This window comes from Diplotaxodon limnothrissa, linkage group LG16 (genome assembly GCF_057381915.1).
Source record: "Diplotaxodon limnothrissa isolate DT_005_m linkage group LG16, D_limnothrissa_male_GT1.1, whole genome shotgun sequence".
Classification (NCBI taxonomy): domain Eukaryota; kingdom Metazoa; phylum Chordata; class Actinopteri; order Cichliformes; family Cichlidae; genus Diplotaxodon; species Diplotaxodon limnothrissa.
Window position 1 is genome coordinate 16840449 of NC_140611.1, and position 14121 is coordinate 16854569.

At 44.3% G+C, this 14121-nt stretch overlaps 1 protein-coding gene across 1 annotated transcript in view; it reads right to left on the reverse strand.

Moving 5' to 3' along the window:
• dachd (dachshund d) overlaps nt 1–14121 on the reverse strand; it is a 90076-nt gene that overhangs the window by 25778 nt on the left and 50177 nt on the right. The window contains exon 3 of the mRNA XM_085373971.1: nt 11138–11290. Coding sequence (XP_085230097.1) covers nt 11138–11290 — 153 coding nt within the window. The remainder of the gene's footprint in view (nt 1–11137; nt 11291–14121) is intronic.

The window sequence follows — 14121 nt, forward strand, 5'->3', positions numbered from 1 at the left end:
ATTTATGGCTGAAAGGAGCCAGGTGAGGAGGATATGCATTTATTCAAGGAATCTGGCATTTTCACAAGACAGAGTGTTTTCATCGCATTCATATGCAATTTCTTCTCATTTTCTTGATTTTTATTCTCATTTAAATGAAAGGACTATGAATAATTGCAACAACTTTTTTTACGTAGGTAACAATAAACAGAGATTTTTGCTTCTTTTTTTGTCCTTTTCAAAAACCAGAATGAAGAGACTCATTAATCGCTGTGATATTGTGAAGATATTCCAGTGGGCAAACTGTTAGAAACATATTTGTCAGTTTTCTGTTTATCTCTGAAATAGAAGTTCAGACCTGATGAGAGGTGAATTCCCACAAGCCCCCCTCCCAACCACCACCTCTCTCTTTCCTGAAGGGCAGACAATGCATTTGGAGTAATTTACCTGAAGTAAGCCTGAGGGACTTGCAAAGGTGAACTCCTATTTACCATCATTAAAACTACAAATCACTTAATACCAATATAAACAGCTCAGCTATTATGTCGTGCAGTGCTTGGGAGTTCACGCATGGATAAGCAAAGATCTGAATCGCGGAGGATGAATTGAATGAATTAAAACAGCCCTTGGTAGCAACATGATTAAAAACCTGTTACATCAGAATCAAACCTCACGGCTAATGGCAGGTTTGTTACTTATTAAAAAAAAAGATTTGAAGAAAAGTGGGAAAAAATGGATTGATTGACTGTTGAACGATTTAAAAAAATGATTAAAACGCCAGCAGTGATTTATTTTGGTGATTTGTGCCGCAGTTAATCCTCATCGACACAGAACTTCAGCCTTTTTGGCCATCTAACCCTACGGAGAAAAATAAGAGGAGAGGAGCTAAGCCATTGTCATTGAAAATGGGATGAGAAAGCAGCCGGGCCCCTTACCCTTAACTCTGTTGTGGACAGATTTCCCCTGACAAAAATTAAACTAGCTCCTACTTGGCACTTTATTATCTCTTCAACTGAATGATTTATTGTTTGTGGAGCGAAAGAACCAAAGAGAGGGGGAAGATTACATTTCCAGCCAAAGCTCAGGCCTGATCTCGTTTTTTACTCCCTCTGTCCAGGAAAAAAGCTCCCGACAAACAATAATGTCAGCTGTAATTGATCGGAGGTCGCTGGCTGGGCCTGCAGTAAAAGCGCACTATTTAAGCGACAATCGGCCCCGCGCTCTTCAGACGCTGGCTAATGAAGCTGTCTGTCTGGGCTATTTACCTTCTCTTAAATGGAAGGGGAGAGATGTACTGTAAGAGACAGGGCTGGAGAGGATCTGCCTCTCACTCCCGTGAAATAGGACCTGCACATGCCTCAGGAATGTATAATTGGTTGGCGCAGCCAAAGCTGGGGATCCGGTGCTAATTAAATGACTTGTTTAAAGCCTATCTGTCTTTGTTTGGGAGGCTCTGGGCTTCAGAACAATGCATTGTAAATGCTGTTGTCAAACAAACATTCCTGGTTATCCTTTGATTTGAATTGAACAAGACAAAGGGCTGATTTGCTCACTGCTAAGCCTTTGGTTTTCATGGTGTTGAGATATTTTTTCCTTCCCTCTTCTGATCTGTCAAACTGAACAGGGCCATTCCAGTCAAAGCTGCTAAATGGACTGACTCAGTGCACAATCCATACGCAGCTCGCCGCCGCAAAAACAATCTCCGTTTTCCCTCTTAATTGCGCTTGTAAAAATGCCCCCATGTTGTGTATGCATTTCTCCGACAAAGGTAAAGACGGTGGCGCGCACAAGGAGAGTCTTTGTTGTGGTCGTATCAAGGATTTGCACACTGGTCCCAAAAGGAAATGAATGGCTCATGAAAAAGTGTCTGTCACGCGGCGAGACATTTAGAGGTCTCCATAGCACTAATCAGCTAGTCGTCTTTACTATAACTGTTAATCTCCCTTTTTAAAAAAGGGGGGGAAAAGGAAGTCCTGCCACGGAGGAGGTGGACCGGGGGGGGTGTGTATGCATCAGATCAAACATAAGACACGGCCTCCATAAATAAGTCGTCTAGAATTGTGGTGCCACTTTAGACTACACAAGTGCATGCTTCCATGTGCTTGCTAGTCCCACATTCATATACACACAGGCAAACAAGAAAACACACACACACAGATGGCAGGTTCAGTCAAGGCTGGTGAGTCCTGTTTCTCATTAAAATGGGGGGAGAGGGGAAGGTTTCGAGCTTTGATGTAGCCACCCACAGCCCTTCAGTGTCATTGAATGAAACTTTGAAGCTTTTTGTGTTTACGTAGTTAATGCTGATAATAAAGCAAACATCTTGTCTTTGTTAAATACCTGCTGTCCACTCACGTATGCCTACACACACGCACGCACACTGCAAACGGGGACATAAAACGAATACATCTTGCAGCAACAAAGAGAGGTAAACATGAAAACACACGGCCGCACGCTCAGACAATGATGCAGTATGGATAATTGTGTAAAGTTACGCGCCGGCGCAAAGCCAGCCGAACATATAAACACATGCGGGAAAGAAAAATGCTTTACATTCCAAGAGCTGTAACGATTGGATGAATAACAAGCTATTAACGCATCAGCAGACAAAATACGCTCGACGTGCCAAGGCAAAGACGCGCAACTGAGGTGGGCATAGACTTTTTGATGAACTAAATCACGAAATGTAACAAAAAAAAAAAAGAAAGAAAACATGATAAGAAAACATTTCTGCTTTCATGAGGTAACATAATTGCTTTCCAAACCCAAACCGCTGGAGTGTAACATGTGGTAGAAATTATCAAGGAGACAGACAGAGGTGTTTGTCCATTAAGCGCATAAAAATCTAAGGCAGGCAACTTTTATAGGATAATTTAAATCCTCGGCTCTAATAGTGCGCATTCCTTATGAAAATTGGAAGATCAATCATCTCCGTGACAGATCTGTTGTGGAAGAAGTTCTCGCTATCTTTTAGGTGGTGGTGGTGGGGGGTGCTGAACACGTTTCGCCACCGCCCCACCTGTGCTACCCCCCCACCCCCCCCTTCCCATTTTAGCTGTCTATTTGTCTCTTTGCTGAAAATGTTAACGAACAGGGCAATAATCAAGCCATATGCTTGCATGTGGCAAATCTCATTACAGTAAATGACCTTTACCAACCAATGCCAACATCCTTGTGCTTGATAACACAGAGCGTGCGGGGCGGGCGACACAATGGTGGGTTTTAGTTTACGCAGTCATGCGCGGGAGTATGTGTGTGTGTGTGCAGTTGGCCAAGACAGCCAGGCCTTCAGGACACATTAGGACACGGGAGGCATTGACTAATTTGGGTCGGAACCAGGCTCACTTCACATTTGCCACACGTCACTCCGAGGATCGCCGCGGAATCGGCGCAGGAGCTCCGACGCTGGATCACTCACAATAAGCGGTGGCACGGAAAGTGCTGCGAGCAGAAGAGGAGAAGCGAAGGAGAGGAGAGATATTACTAGCAGCTGTTACTACTGCGGCTGCAATATATTCAAGCCCAATCAATAAAGCTCCTACAGACAGTGACACCCAAGCAGACAGAGGAATCATTTTCATCTGATACTTAGCAAAGGCTCCCCCTTTTAAAAAGATTGCTTTCAGTCAATGACAACCAGTTGTCATTTGACTAAGGCTCCTGAAATGAAATATATTGACGAGTGTTATCAATCACGACCCACTCTGCCATCATATCAATTTAGCCGGGATGGGGGTTGAGGGGTGGATGGTGGTGGTGGTAGGGAGGGATCGGTTTGCATGTGGTCATCGGATCATCTGTTTTAATTACAAAATTAGCATCACTACCTCCTGCGCTCTCACTTCCTCCATGACAAGCACCTCTCGAGAGAGAAAATCAGTAACGCTCAACCGTTGTCAGCGCGAGGTTTCCTTGAAATGCAGTTCAGTGTGGACTTTAACTGAGGCAGAGGACAACATGTTAAAATATACATAGATATATATTTGTTTGATTATTTGTCTGGAGATTCTAAATATCATTTATCAAGAAACGCCTTCCTTTGTTTGTTCACCCTCTGAAGGGCGTGCTGATTGTGAAATTCCTTTACGTTGTTTGAACTTGCTCACGCGCTCCGTCTTTATCTTGGTCCCAGAGGAGAGGCTTTGTGATGGTGAAGATGTCTGGGCTCAGGAAGGCTGATAGCTCTATTTGGATGAGGGTTCCCATATCATAATTGAGAGAAGAAGAAGAAGAAAAAGGGGGGGAAAAAGTGCTTTTGCGGAACACGACCAACTTTCTTTTCTGTCACGAAACGCTTTTTGAATCCTTCCCGGGCAATGCTACATTTTTACAGTGCAATCACAGTTAAAAGAGAACGCCATTTCGCTGTTGTCATCACCGCGCTGCCATTACTGTTATTGTGTACACACAGTAATATCATTACTCTATGCTAATGTTTCCTCTTAGACATAATCACGGGGAAATGAGAGCGCATGATATCCAGCCTCTAACGCTGCGCCATCTTAACTGTGCATGTGAAAACGGCTCCGCATCCAACGCAATCACACACCACGTATATTTCACATTGCTCCGACCTGCGAAAGCTCATCATCACCGAAAGGTTGAATGTCATTTATTACACGTATCACATTTACAGCAAGTGACATTGTCTTTTCAAATTGTGTTGATCTCTTCACTTTCAAAGGTCAGCCCCTTCCCTGGCTAAATTCAACCTGACAGAGAATAGTGAGGAGGGGACAGCCGAACACATGCATCACCCCGGCATCAAAGCGCTCCAAATTAATCTATCCAATTAATGAGGAATGAGGCCTAATGTTGATGAGGGATGACAACTCGACTGGTCAGTTGTTTTTTTATAGCTCTGCTCCTGCTATTGTGAGCTAACCGCAAGAGACAATCAAACAAATATGTCCATGACGGTTTGTCGAGTGCCGCCGCCTCTTCCTCTCCGTAGCGCCGCAACTCCGCTGCCACTCAAAGATGATAGAACTTGATATGGATCATTACGGAAATAATGTTTAATCAATTCCCCCTGTTATTGTAATCTATTTCTGCCGTTGTCTGCGTTTGTGTGTTTTGTAGCTACATCGGTGCGCCTCACAATTTCCCAATCATGCATATTCAAGTGTTACGCTGATGCTTAACAGCCGACGCAACCGGAATTAGAACGAGGACATTAGACTTCATTAAAAAGAGAAATGATTATCAGGTTTATCTTTTGAAATGTCTATTAAAATGTGTGTGTCGTTCTTCACTTATCTGTCACCTGGCTCCCATGAGCCTGGCAGCCTAATAGAGAGATGGTGAGGGCCAAAGCCCAAGAGAGCGACGGAGACCCATCAAGCTCTTCACTCAGACTGGAAGGCTGCCTGTCTGCTCTGCCACTCTCTGTCTCGCTCACTTACCACCACTAGCCCCCGTTTGCCCAACGCTGGCAGGTCAAAGAAATCCTGTTTTGTCTGGAGAAGGACCCTTGATATAAGAAGATGGGGAGAAAACCCAAATAAAATGTTGAATTGCATAAATTAGTCAAGACAATAACCTGCCGCTGTAAAAAGAGGTGTTATGATATGTTCGTGAAATGAATTCCATTCAGCCTATGGCTACAATCTAGTCTCTCCAAAGAGCTTTGGCTGACAAAGGCTCCCACAAGAGAGCTAGAGAGGAAGATGGATGAAGTTGCCCCTAGACACTCATATCAGGTCAGTATGTGCTTTATCCCCTAATGGTTAAGGTTAGGATTGAGTAGGGGGTGATACTAGATCTGAGCCTGAGGGCCACTGTTCTAGAGGAGAGGTGCAGGAAGTTGCCACCATCCTCCATCATGGCCCACATTCAGCTGCGCTGGGCCACCAGCACTAATGCAGCTAGCAGGTTGGAGCGCGTAGTTAGCTAGTTGGACGTGTCCTTCCACCCAGAGAGCTTTATTATTAGAAAGGACATAAACAGACTAATTAAATCGCAGCAGTGGAGCTGGGCTGACAGCTGGCACAGAGAATGTGACCAAACAGATCCCTATCAAAGTGCAAGAGCAGTGTCTCTCTATATGGGTCCTGCTTTTGTGTGCGTGGCTTTGTCTGTGTGTGCTGACACGCATGCCTGTATGTCCAGTAAATATACGCCCGGGTGCACGTCACCTCTACCCATTTTAGCCCCGTGTTCGGCTCACATTCGACGACTATCATTTCTCCACTCACACGCGCTGTCATCTTAATGTCTTATTTAGCGGCTTATCGCAAAGCACACTGACTCTCTTATATGTTCCAAAATTGCACAAATGCTATCCAACAGAGCAGTGAACACTCCAGTAATTAGTGCATGGTCTCAAGCCTGACTCCACTCAGCTCTGCAACATGGCCAAGCACGGACCCCATATAGAGAGGAGTCTAGTTATGCATTGATCTCAGAAAATTAAGGCTAACTGCCCCAGACTGCGGCGTCTTGATGTACCTTCTGGATGAGCAGTGTACTATACTTTGTGTTGTTTGTGGCGTAAACACGGTGATTTTTTTTTTCTCACTCGCCACGCTTTAAAATAAATACATGCTAAATAATTAATGACCCCGCCCACCCTAAAAGGTAAAACCACTGATGATGAGAAAATATGGCCTTAACAAGTCAATAATGGCGAGTGCAACAAGAACAGCCTAATCAATGCGGCTGCAACGTTTGCAAACAAGGACTTGAATTATAACGCCAATAATTGATCCCTTCCATTTTTTTCTCCCCACCCCCTTTCCCCTTCATGTGATGTCATTGTTTATTGATTGCTTCTCGCCCGTGAGGGATGATGGGAAGTTTCGGAGTTTGTTTTTTGCTGCGACTTTTGCCCCTCCCACCTCCCCTCCCACATCCAAATACACCACCCACCAACCCACCCTTCCTCCATTTGAAATTTGCAAGCTGTAGCACCAGCTTAACCAAAAAGGATTAAGTCCCATACCCAACTGAGAACACAGATAATGCTCAGTAATTGGTAAAAAATGAAGATGAATGGGACAGCTAGATAAGGACCAATTAGCTGCTGGGAGTGTACAGCTGTGGTCTCCTCACAGAGCGCTCTCAGGGGCCAAGGCCCCCTCTTCCTCGCTCTCTCTCTCACACACACACATACGCACGCAGGCACACGCGCGCGCACGCATGCAAACATGCAAGCGTGAGGGTAGGGCTTGCAGAAATTAGCCTGATGACCCTGGAAAGAGAGAATGATGCTTCCTCATCATCTCACCCAGAACCTCTTTCCCTCAACTCCTCACTCAGTCAGGCAAGACTCCAGGTACCTGTCACCACCCGTCCAAACTTCAGACTAGCATGAGGCTTTCCACTCCCCCACCCGCCCCTGTTGGGCGCAGGCAGCCTGGACCGAAGCCACAGATGTTGAGACAAAGGCTTTTCAGGTTTTCATGCATCGCTCCTTTTAAAGCTTCGCTGCGATGTTACAGTGCGGACTCGGAAGAGGTTTTTTTTTTTTTTTTTTGGTAGATTATGTTAGCAGTGACAGTTGTGTCTTCTCCTTCTACCGCCGCGCTGTTGTTTAGCCGGCATGTCGTGGCATCATCTGGCTGATGACAGTGGAATTCCCATATCTAATTACAAACAGGATTTCAGCTCCATTAGAGTTGTGTGGTGAGGAGTCAGATGAGTGGCAGGGCAGCACCCAGTGGCCAAAGAGAGACAGAGGGTGAAAGACAGAGAAGTAAGTGAGACAGAGAAAAGAGGACAAAGGGTGAAACCCCTGCCTTATCGTCTCAACCTGATTTTTTGTTGGTTCTTTTTGAAGCTCCGAGAAACACTTTTTTCCCCCCTTCTGTAACTGGAAAAAAAACAAACCCAATTCCTTCTCTTGGAATTGGCAGGTGTTTGTTAGTGGGCAGCTGACAATATTTTTTCTCCCAGTAATGAAGGTTGTGGCTGGGGTCAATGCACTGGGAGGGAATGACAGGCTGTTTATCCCCCTCAAGGCCAAGCGCCACACGTGTTTTGCTTGGTCTGTGATCTGTAATTGTGGCATTTCCTGAGAGGCGCAGGAACAATCCACATTGTGCTTTGAGAGCTCTCCCTCTGCCCAACTAAAGAGTGCGAGGGAAAATCAAAGAAAGACCCCACACACGCACACACACACACACACACCATCCTGCCTCTCTTTACATTTTGATGTCATTCCATCTCCGTATCTTTTTTACCCTTCTCTCCTGCCTCCCCTTCTTCATACATATCTATTTCCTTCTCTCCATCTCTCACTCAGGATGTTTGGTTATTTTGGCAGAGAGTTGAACTGGCTGTTTTTTTCCTTATAATTAATAACATTGATGCAAACAGGAAGGTCTAATTGTGATGAATATTTAATGTGAGGGAGAAACATTAGCCTGTTCAATTTACATCAACACAAAGACAGCGGCGGGCAATCCAACTCTACAAACAGTACAGAGTGTCCTTCACTGGCTGGCTCTGCTGTGCTTTGCTTTAAGCGCTTCACAATACAAGAACTGCTTCAGACAAACACTGAGATGAGGCACCTGTATTCTGTATTTTAGCCCGAGGAGGCTTTTTTTCTTTTTCGTTTCCCCTCCACGGGTTGATGTAGTGGCTCTTTTCTGATTAAATGGATCTATGTCCTTAGTGGTATTATCAGAAGGATGCTCATTATCATATCAATTCCTATCGTGGATGGTAACATAATTTGTGTAAGTAAACACATCTGTTTGTGTGGGTCTTAGTTTAAGCCGGTTGATTATAAAACGCCAGTCCATTTCCTCAGAGCAGCTGTGGTCTGAGTCTGTTTTAAAAACAGCATGAAGTCATTCCCCAGTCAGCACTCTGAACAACAGTCAGTCCAGTCCCAACAAAAGCCCCAGCCAAATGCATTTCCCCCTCTGCTACATCAGTCAACTGATTTATACGTCTCGATAGCTATTGGATAATAGGCTCAAGTGCTGGATATATTAGGGATTCGCACTTCAAAAAAAAAAGAAAGCAAAAAAAAAAAAAAAAAAAAGCTCATAAATCAAACCCGAGCGAGCCACTTTATGGAATCTGAAGTAAAATCTGTAATCAGGCTTCCTTGTTAAGTCTCGCAACTGTGGAATCCCAAAATGCCTTCATTAAAAATAAAACATGTGAAGCAAAGTCTGGGGCTAGATGAAGAAGACAACATGCTGCTAGCTTGTGTTTCATGGCTCTGCAGTGCAGAGCGGGCCATATATCTCCAGCGTATTATCAGGATGACTCCTGCTGGCCACCCTGTCACAGGAGAGTGCTTGATATAAACAAGAGATTGCTGCGACACCCAGTAATCAATATTAGGATGGTTTCAGTACCAAACATCATTTGTCTCTGCGACCATTCCTTTGACCAAACGAAGCATTAATTCAAATCATAAATCTGAGCTGATTTAAATCCGAGGAGAGTGAGGGAGAGAGAGGGGCCCCTGTCTGACTGCCTGCCCCTAATGATTTATTTTCTACATTTCTGCGAGCGAGAGATTTGTCCATACTCACTGACAGGTCACCTTCAAACGCCAGTGGCAGACTGTTCATCACCATGCAGACGAGCATCTCATCGCTGCGAGTAAATATTAAAGGAAAAGAATCCAATTGATTGTGGATGGGGCCGAGAGGCGTCACTGCCATATATTTCACTCAGAGAGCTAATGCTGTGGCCCATGCACCCACACCTAGAACTGCTCCCCCTTGCCAGAATTATGATTCTACCGGGAGCCTGTGTGGCTGGCTGTGGGCTCAAGGTTACAATTTAAATTGTAAAAAGATAAAACCGTTTCTTATTAGCTCCATTGCCACAGCCTTGCTGTTAGTACTCACATTTATCTTTATTTCCGTGACCTCGCAGGCTCGTATTCTCTCTCTCTCTCTCTTTTTTTTTTTTTTTACACACTCCATTCTCTCGGAGTGATGACCTCACACTTTATGCATTTCGCATTGTTAAATCTGCTTAGAAACACATCCTGTTTTCATCTCGCACGCCACAAGCTCCATGGTGTCAAGTATTATTGTCGAAATGTGTTCAGGAGTCAAGCCATTTATTACAGTAAGTGAATCAAAACCTCAATTTAGCAGGCAAAGCTACGGGGATTACACTTGGTTTATAATTCGGAACGGGCTCATGAATCCGCGCTAACATACATTATCATTCTCTTTAATACACTAAGTGCTCGTGTGTGATATTGCAAAAAATCCTTCTGCATTTTAGGGCTAATAATTAATTGAAATGGCACATAGTGAAAAACCAGAGCTCTCACAGCAATTCAATTAGACCTTGTTAAAAGCTGATAGCTTTGGGAAACTGTGTTCACAGTTTCACTTAGCTATTAGGAGTTGTTTTTTTTTCTTTCAACATAAAACACTTTCGGAAAAACATGACTTACATTACTAAAGCGGGCATTCCCAGTGCATACAAAATAACTAAAATCAATAGTTTATTGCTTTATAAACTTTGAGAAGGCAGCAGCACAGTGGAAAGAGCATCTCATGAAAGAACACCGTGCGAGTCTTCGGTTTAAGGCAAGCTGTGTGTCTGTGTGTGCCTCTGTGTGCGTATAACCTTTTTATTACTTTTGACAAAGCTCCATTGACACAAAGAACAGTGTGTCTGCTTTAATGACGAGGTGTAGAAACGACCTTCTTCTTTGACATATTTCAGTCTAAACCTGCTCTGGAATTATTGTTATTTTGGACTTTTTAGCCTCGGCTGGAAAGAAAGGAGGCAGGATACATGTAAAGAGAGAATGAAGGGTTTGATTGCCAGCATTGTTTTTTTGCCTGCTGGGGTACCTTTGGAACAATGCATGGAACCGCATAAGCTTTCACTCTTGCAAATCAAAGCAAATTTGCTCAAACTTACTGACAACCCTGACAAAAATGGAACTTGTTTAATAACCAGTCTGCATTTTTCCCCCTAATGTGTTGATTCTCGTTTTATACGGCCGAGGATTGAGATGTGTATAATACCCTGCCTCTCTGGACATTTTCTGTCTAATTTTTTAAACGGATAATTGTGCAGTCTTGGAACAGTTATGAGTTCTTTGAGCGTGTGCTGAAACGTGTGCAGGTCTTCGCATGTGTTTGTGTGCGGCTTGCATTTTTTTCCCACTAATGCGAGATGTATTTGTGACAGTGTGTGCGTGTATGAAGGGCATCCTCACCGACACTGGAGCTGAGGTCTCCATTCTCTCCGTCGACCCCGTGGTGGTTGGCGTTGCCGTGGTAGCTGCTCATTGCCTCCAGCTTGATCTTCTTGACCTTCATGGCCTCTGCGATGGCTGCGTTGGCAGCTGCTGCCGCCGCTGCTGTCAGGCCTGGAGAGAAGAGGCAGAGGAGACAGTGCGCTTACAGACCGCTACATGTCTGCTGTGGCTGAGCCACTGCACCTGCGAAACCTTTCAAAAAGCCTCCTTGGCAAATAAAAAAATGAAGGAAAAAGAAAACAGAGGGCAGACTTTTGAAATAATAAAACAATGAATAATTTTATACACTATGGGGAATAAGCTCCTGCGAGATCACGACTTTGTTTTTCATCTTCTGACAGGGGATATCTTCACAGCGGGTTATCATGCTGATGAGATGGATCCCCGTGTGTGTGGCAGCATATGATTTTTATGAATGTTTCAGAGACTCTGGCATTCCTCGCCGCTCTGTATTGATGTATTTGTACCTTGATGGAAAAAGATGCAGTCAAGATAACAGCGCATGATGCAAGCACTTTGTGTGTACAGCTTATAATAGTGAATGAGGAATAGTGATGCAGTGTGACACAGCGACGGGGGATGGGGGGGGGGGGGGGGGGGGGGGGGCAGGCATTAAACATTAAGTAAAGCGGGTTAAAGTGAACAGACATAGGGGCTGAGCTGCGTCTTCTGAATCTTATTGTGGAGGGTACTTCAGTGATACCGTCTAATGCATTCATCAGAGCTAATCGACCTGAATAATACCTCACAGTGCTGCTCGTGTTTCTTACAGCAATACATTGTCGTGCCTCATAATAAGAGGGCTCTTCTCACTGTCAAGGCGAGTCATCGGGCACAATGGAATCCTATAGACAGACCAGCAAGTTTAATAGTTAGAGGGCCATGAGTGAAAATTAACTAAGGAATGAAGAAGGAGGCAATATGTGAACTTTTGTATCATCTCTTATTTCAAAATGTTCTGTGGTCTGCAGAAGTACGAAACTGATGAGGCAACAGGTCAAAAGTGGCAGTGAGCTTGGCTCAAATATACTCAAATATTCATACTGGTTTTTTGTACGGAGATGATATGGGTTATTTAGTAGGCTTCTCAAGAGAGAACCAGTCAACCAGTTGTGGTAGATGGCTGCCCCTCTGTGAGCCTTGTTCTGCCTGAGGTTCCTTCCTGTTTTTTCCGTCCCACTGTCACCGAGTGCTGGCTCATAGAGGCTCATCTGATTGTTGGGGTTTCTCTGTATTATTGTAGAGTCTTTACCTTGCAATATACAGCTCTTTCAGAGGTGACTGTTGTTGTGATTTGGCGCTAAATAAATAAACCTGGACTGAATTGAATTGAACTGAATTTGAATGTATTTGAGAATTTTACATGGATTTACTTGAGGCCAAAGTTAGCTGCTTCGTTAAACTACATGAATACTGACATCACTGAATCCCCTCTGTGATCTCAAAATACATGCCGAAATAGCAAGTTTAGACGTGGTCATCCACTTTAATGAAAATGAACTTGATGTGATTGACATAGTAGGTCTAATATTACAGCCATACATATGCTGAGCACACTGCAGAGATCATAAAGCACTGGTCTGTCATTGTGGTAGTTCCAGGGTTCTGGTGTATTGAACGTGACTGAAATCTTTATTCATGAGGCTGGTCTCAAACAGCAGGGACAGATAGTGCTAAAGCTCCTCTAGGCTTGGCGTGTCTCAGGAGAGTCCCACGACTCTTCTCGCCAGCCCCAGCAACAAAATCAAAGATGCATGGCAAGAAAAAGATATGTACCTATTACTGGAATCACTCATATCCACAATACGGTATATCACCTGCCCTTTCACTGGGTGCTGCTTGTACTTGATATGCAGGTTTGCCTTACGTTTGACGCTGAACAAAGCGGCGTCTCCGTTTATCATCGCTAAGCTGTCACGTCTCCGTGATGGGACTCAAAGCAGCTATTAGCCATGCATTTGAGGGGAGACACAAGTACAAGGAGAGGTAGAAATCAAACACGTGGCTCTAATAGATACATGCCAGCACATGCAAGCGCTAACAGACACACACACACTGACAAACACGCACACAAGAGCATACCGGCCTGGACACCCTTTCCTCTCATCCCCAGCTGATAGGCAGATGGTGAGAGTCACTCTGAGCCTCTGACATGGAGGTGCATATAATTTAAAGCCTTGTTTGCATCTTAAAATACATCAGTACCATATTGACGTACAGTATACATCATGTCAGCGAGGGCCCTCTCGTTTGCAGTGGGCCCTGGCTGCTGTTCCATATGCATAGGCTGGGCAGGAGGAGGGGGAAAACAGCCATTGCCTCATAAGAAGGTGATACTTCTCCACATAATGAATGTGGCCTCTGCCCAGTCTGAAGGTCAGCCTTCATTTGTGTATAATGGGCAAGAGTCAACTGTTTTCCAAATGAGACGTATGCAGAACAGACTGCCGAGTAAATATTGAAATCACCTCTGGGCTGTTTGTGTGATAAATTCCCCCCACAAATCAGGTGCTGCTAAAATGAGTGCAGCAATGGAGCTTTCTGATGCTCTCTAACTTGTAGGAATACGGTGGTTTATTGCACTGCAGCCTATCTGTCCTCAACACATATATATAATATAATTTTTTTCTTTAGTCGACTAAACTGTAGAGCCACTAAAGCAAAACGGAAACGGAAAGTAGGAGGTGATGAGTTTTGATCAAACGTTTAGCGAGAAAATAAAGGCTAGGAAATTGATTCGTACCATTGTGAAACGGATGAAATGATCACTTTTCCATTTTTCATTTATCATTCGCCCGCAACATCCACCCCTGTCTTTGACTAAGTGACACACTCCATAAATCGAAATCTTTGTTCTGATAATTGCTTCATTTCGCCGGATCAATTGTCATATCCACACAACGCACACCTCAATACAGCGCGTGTAATAAGGAAGCCAGGGA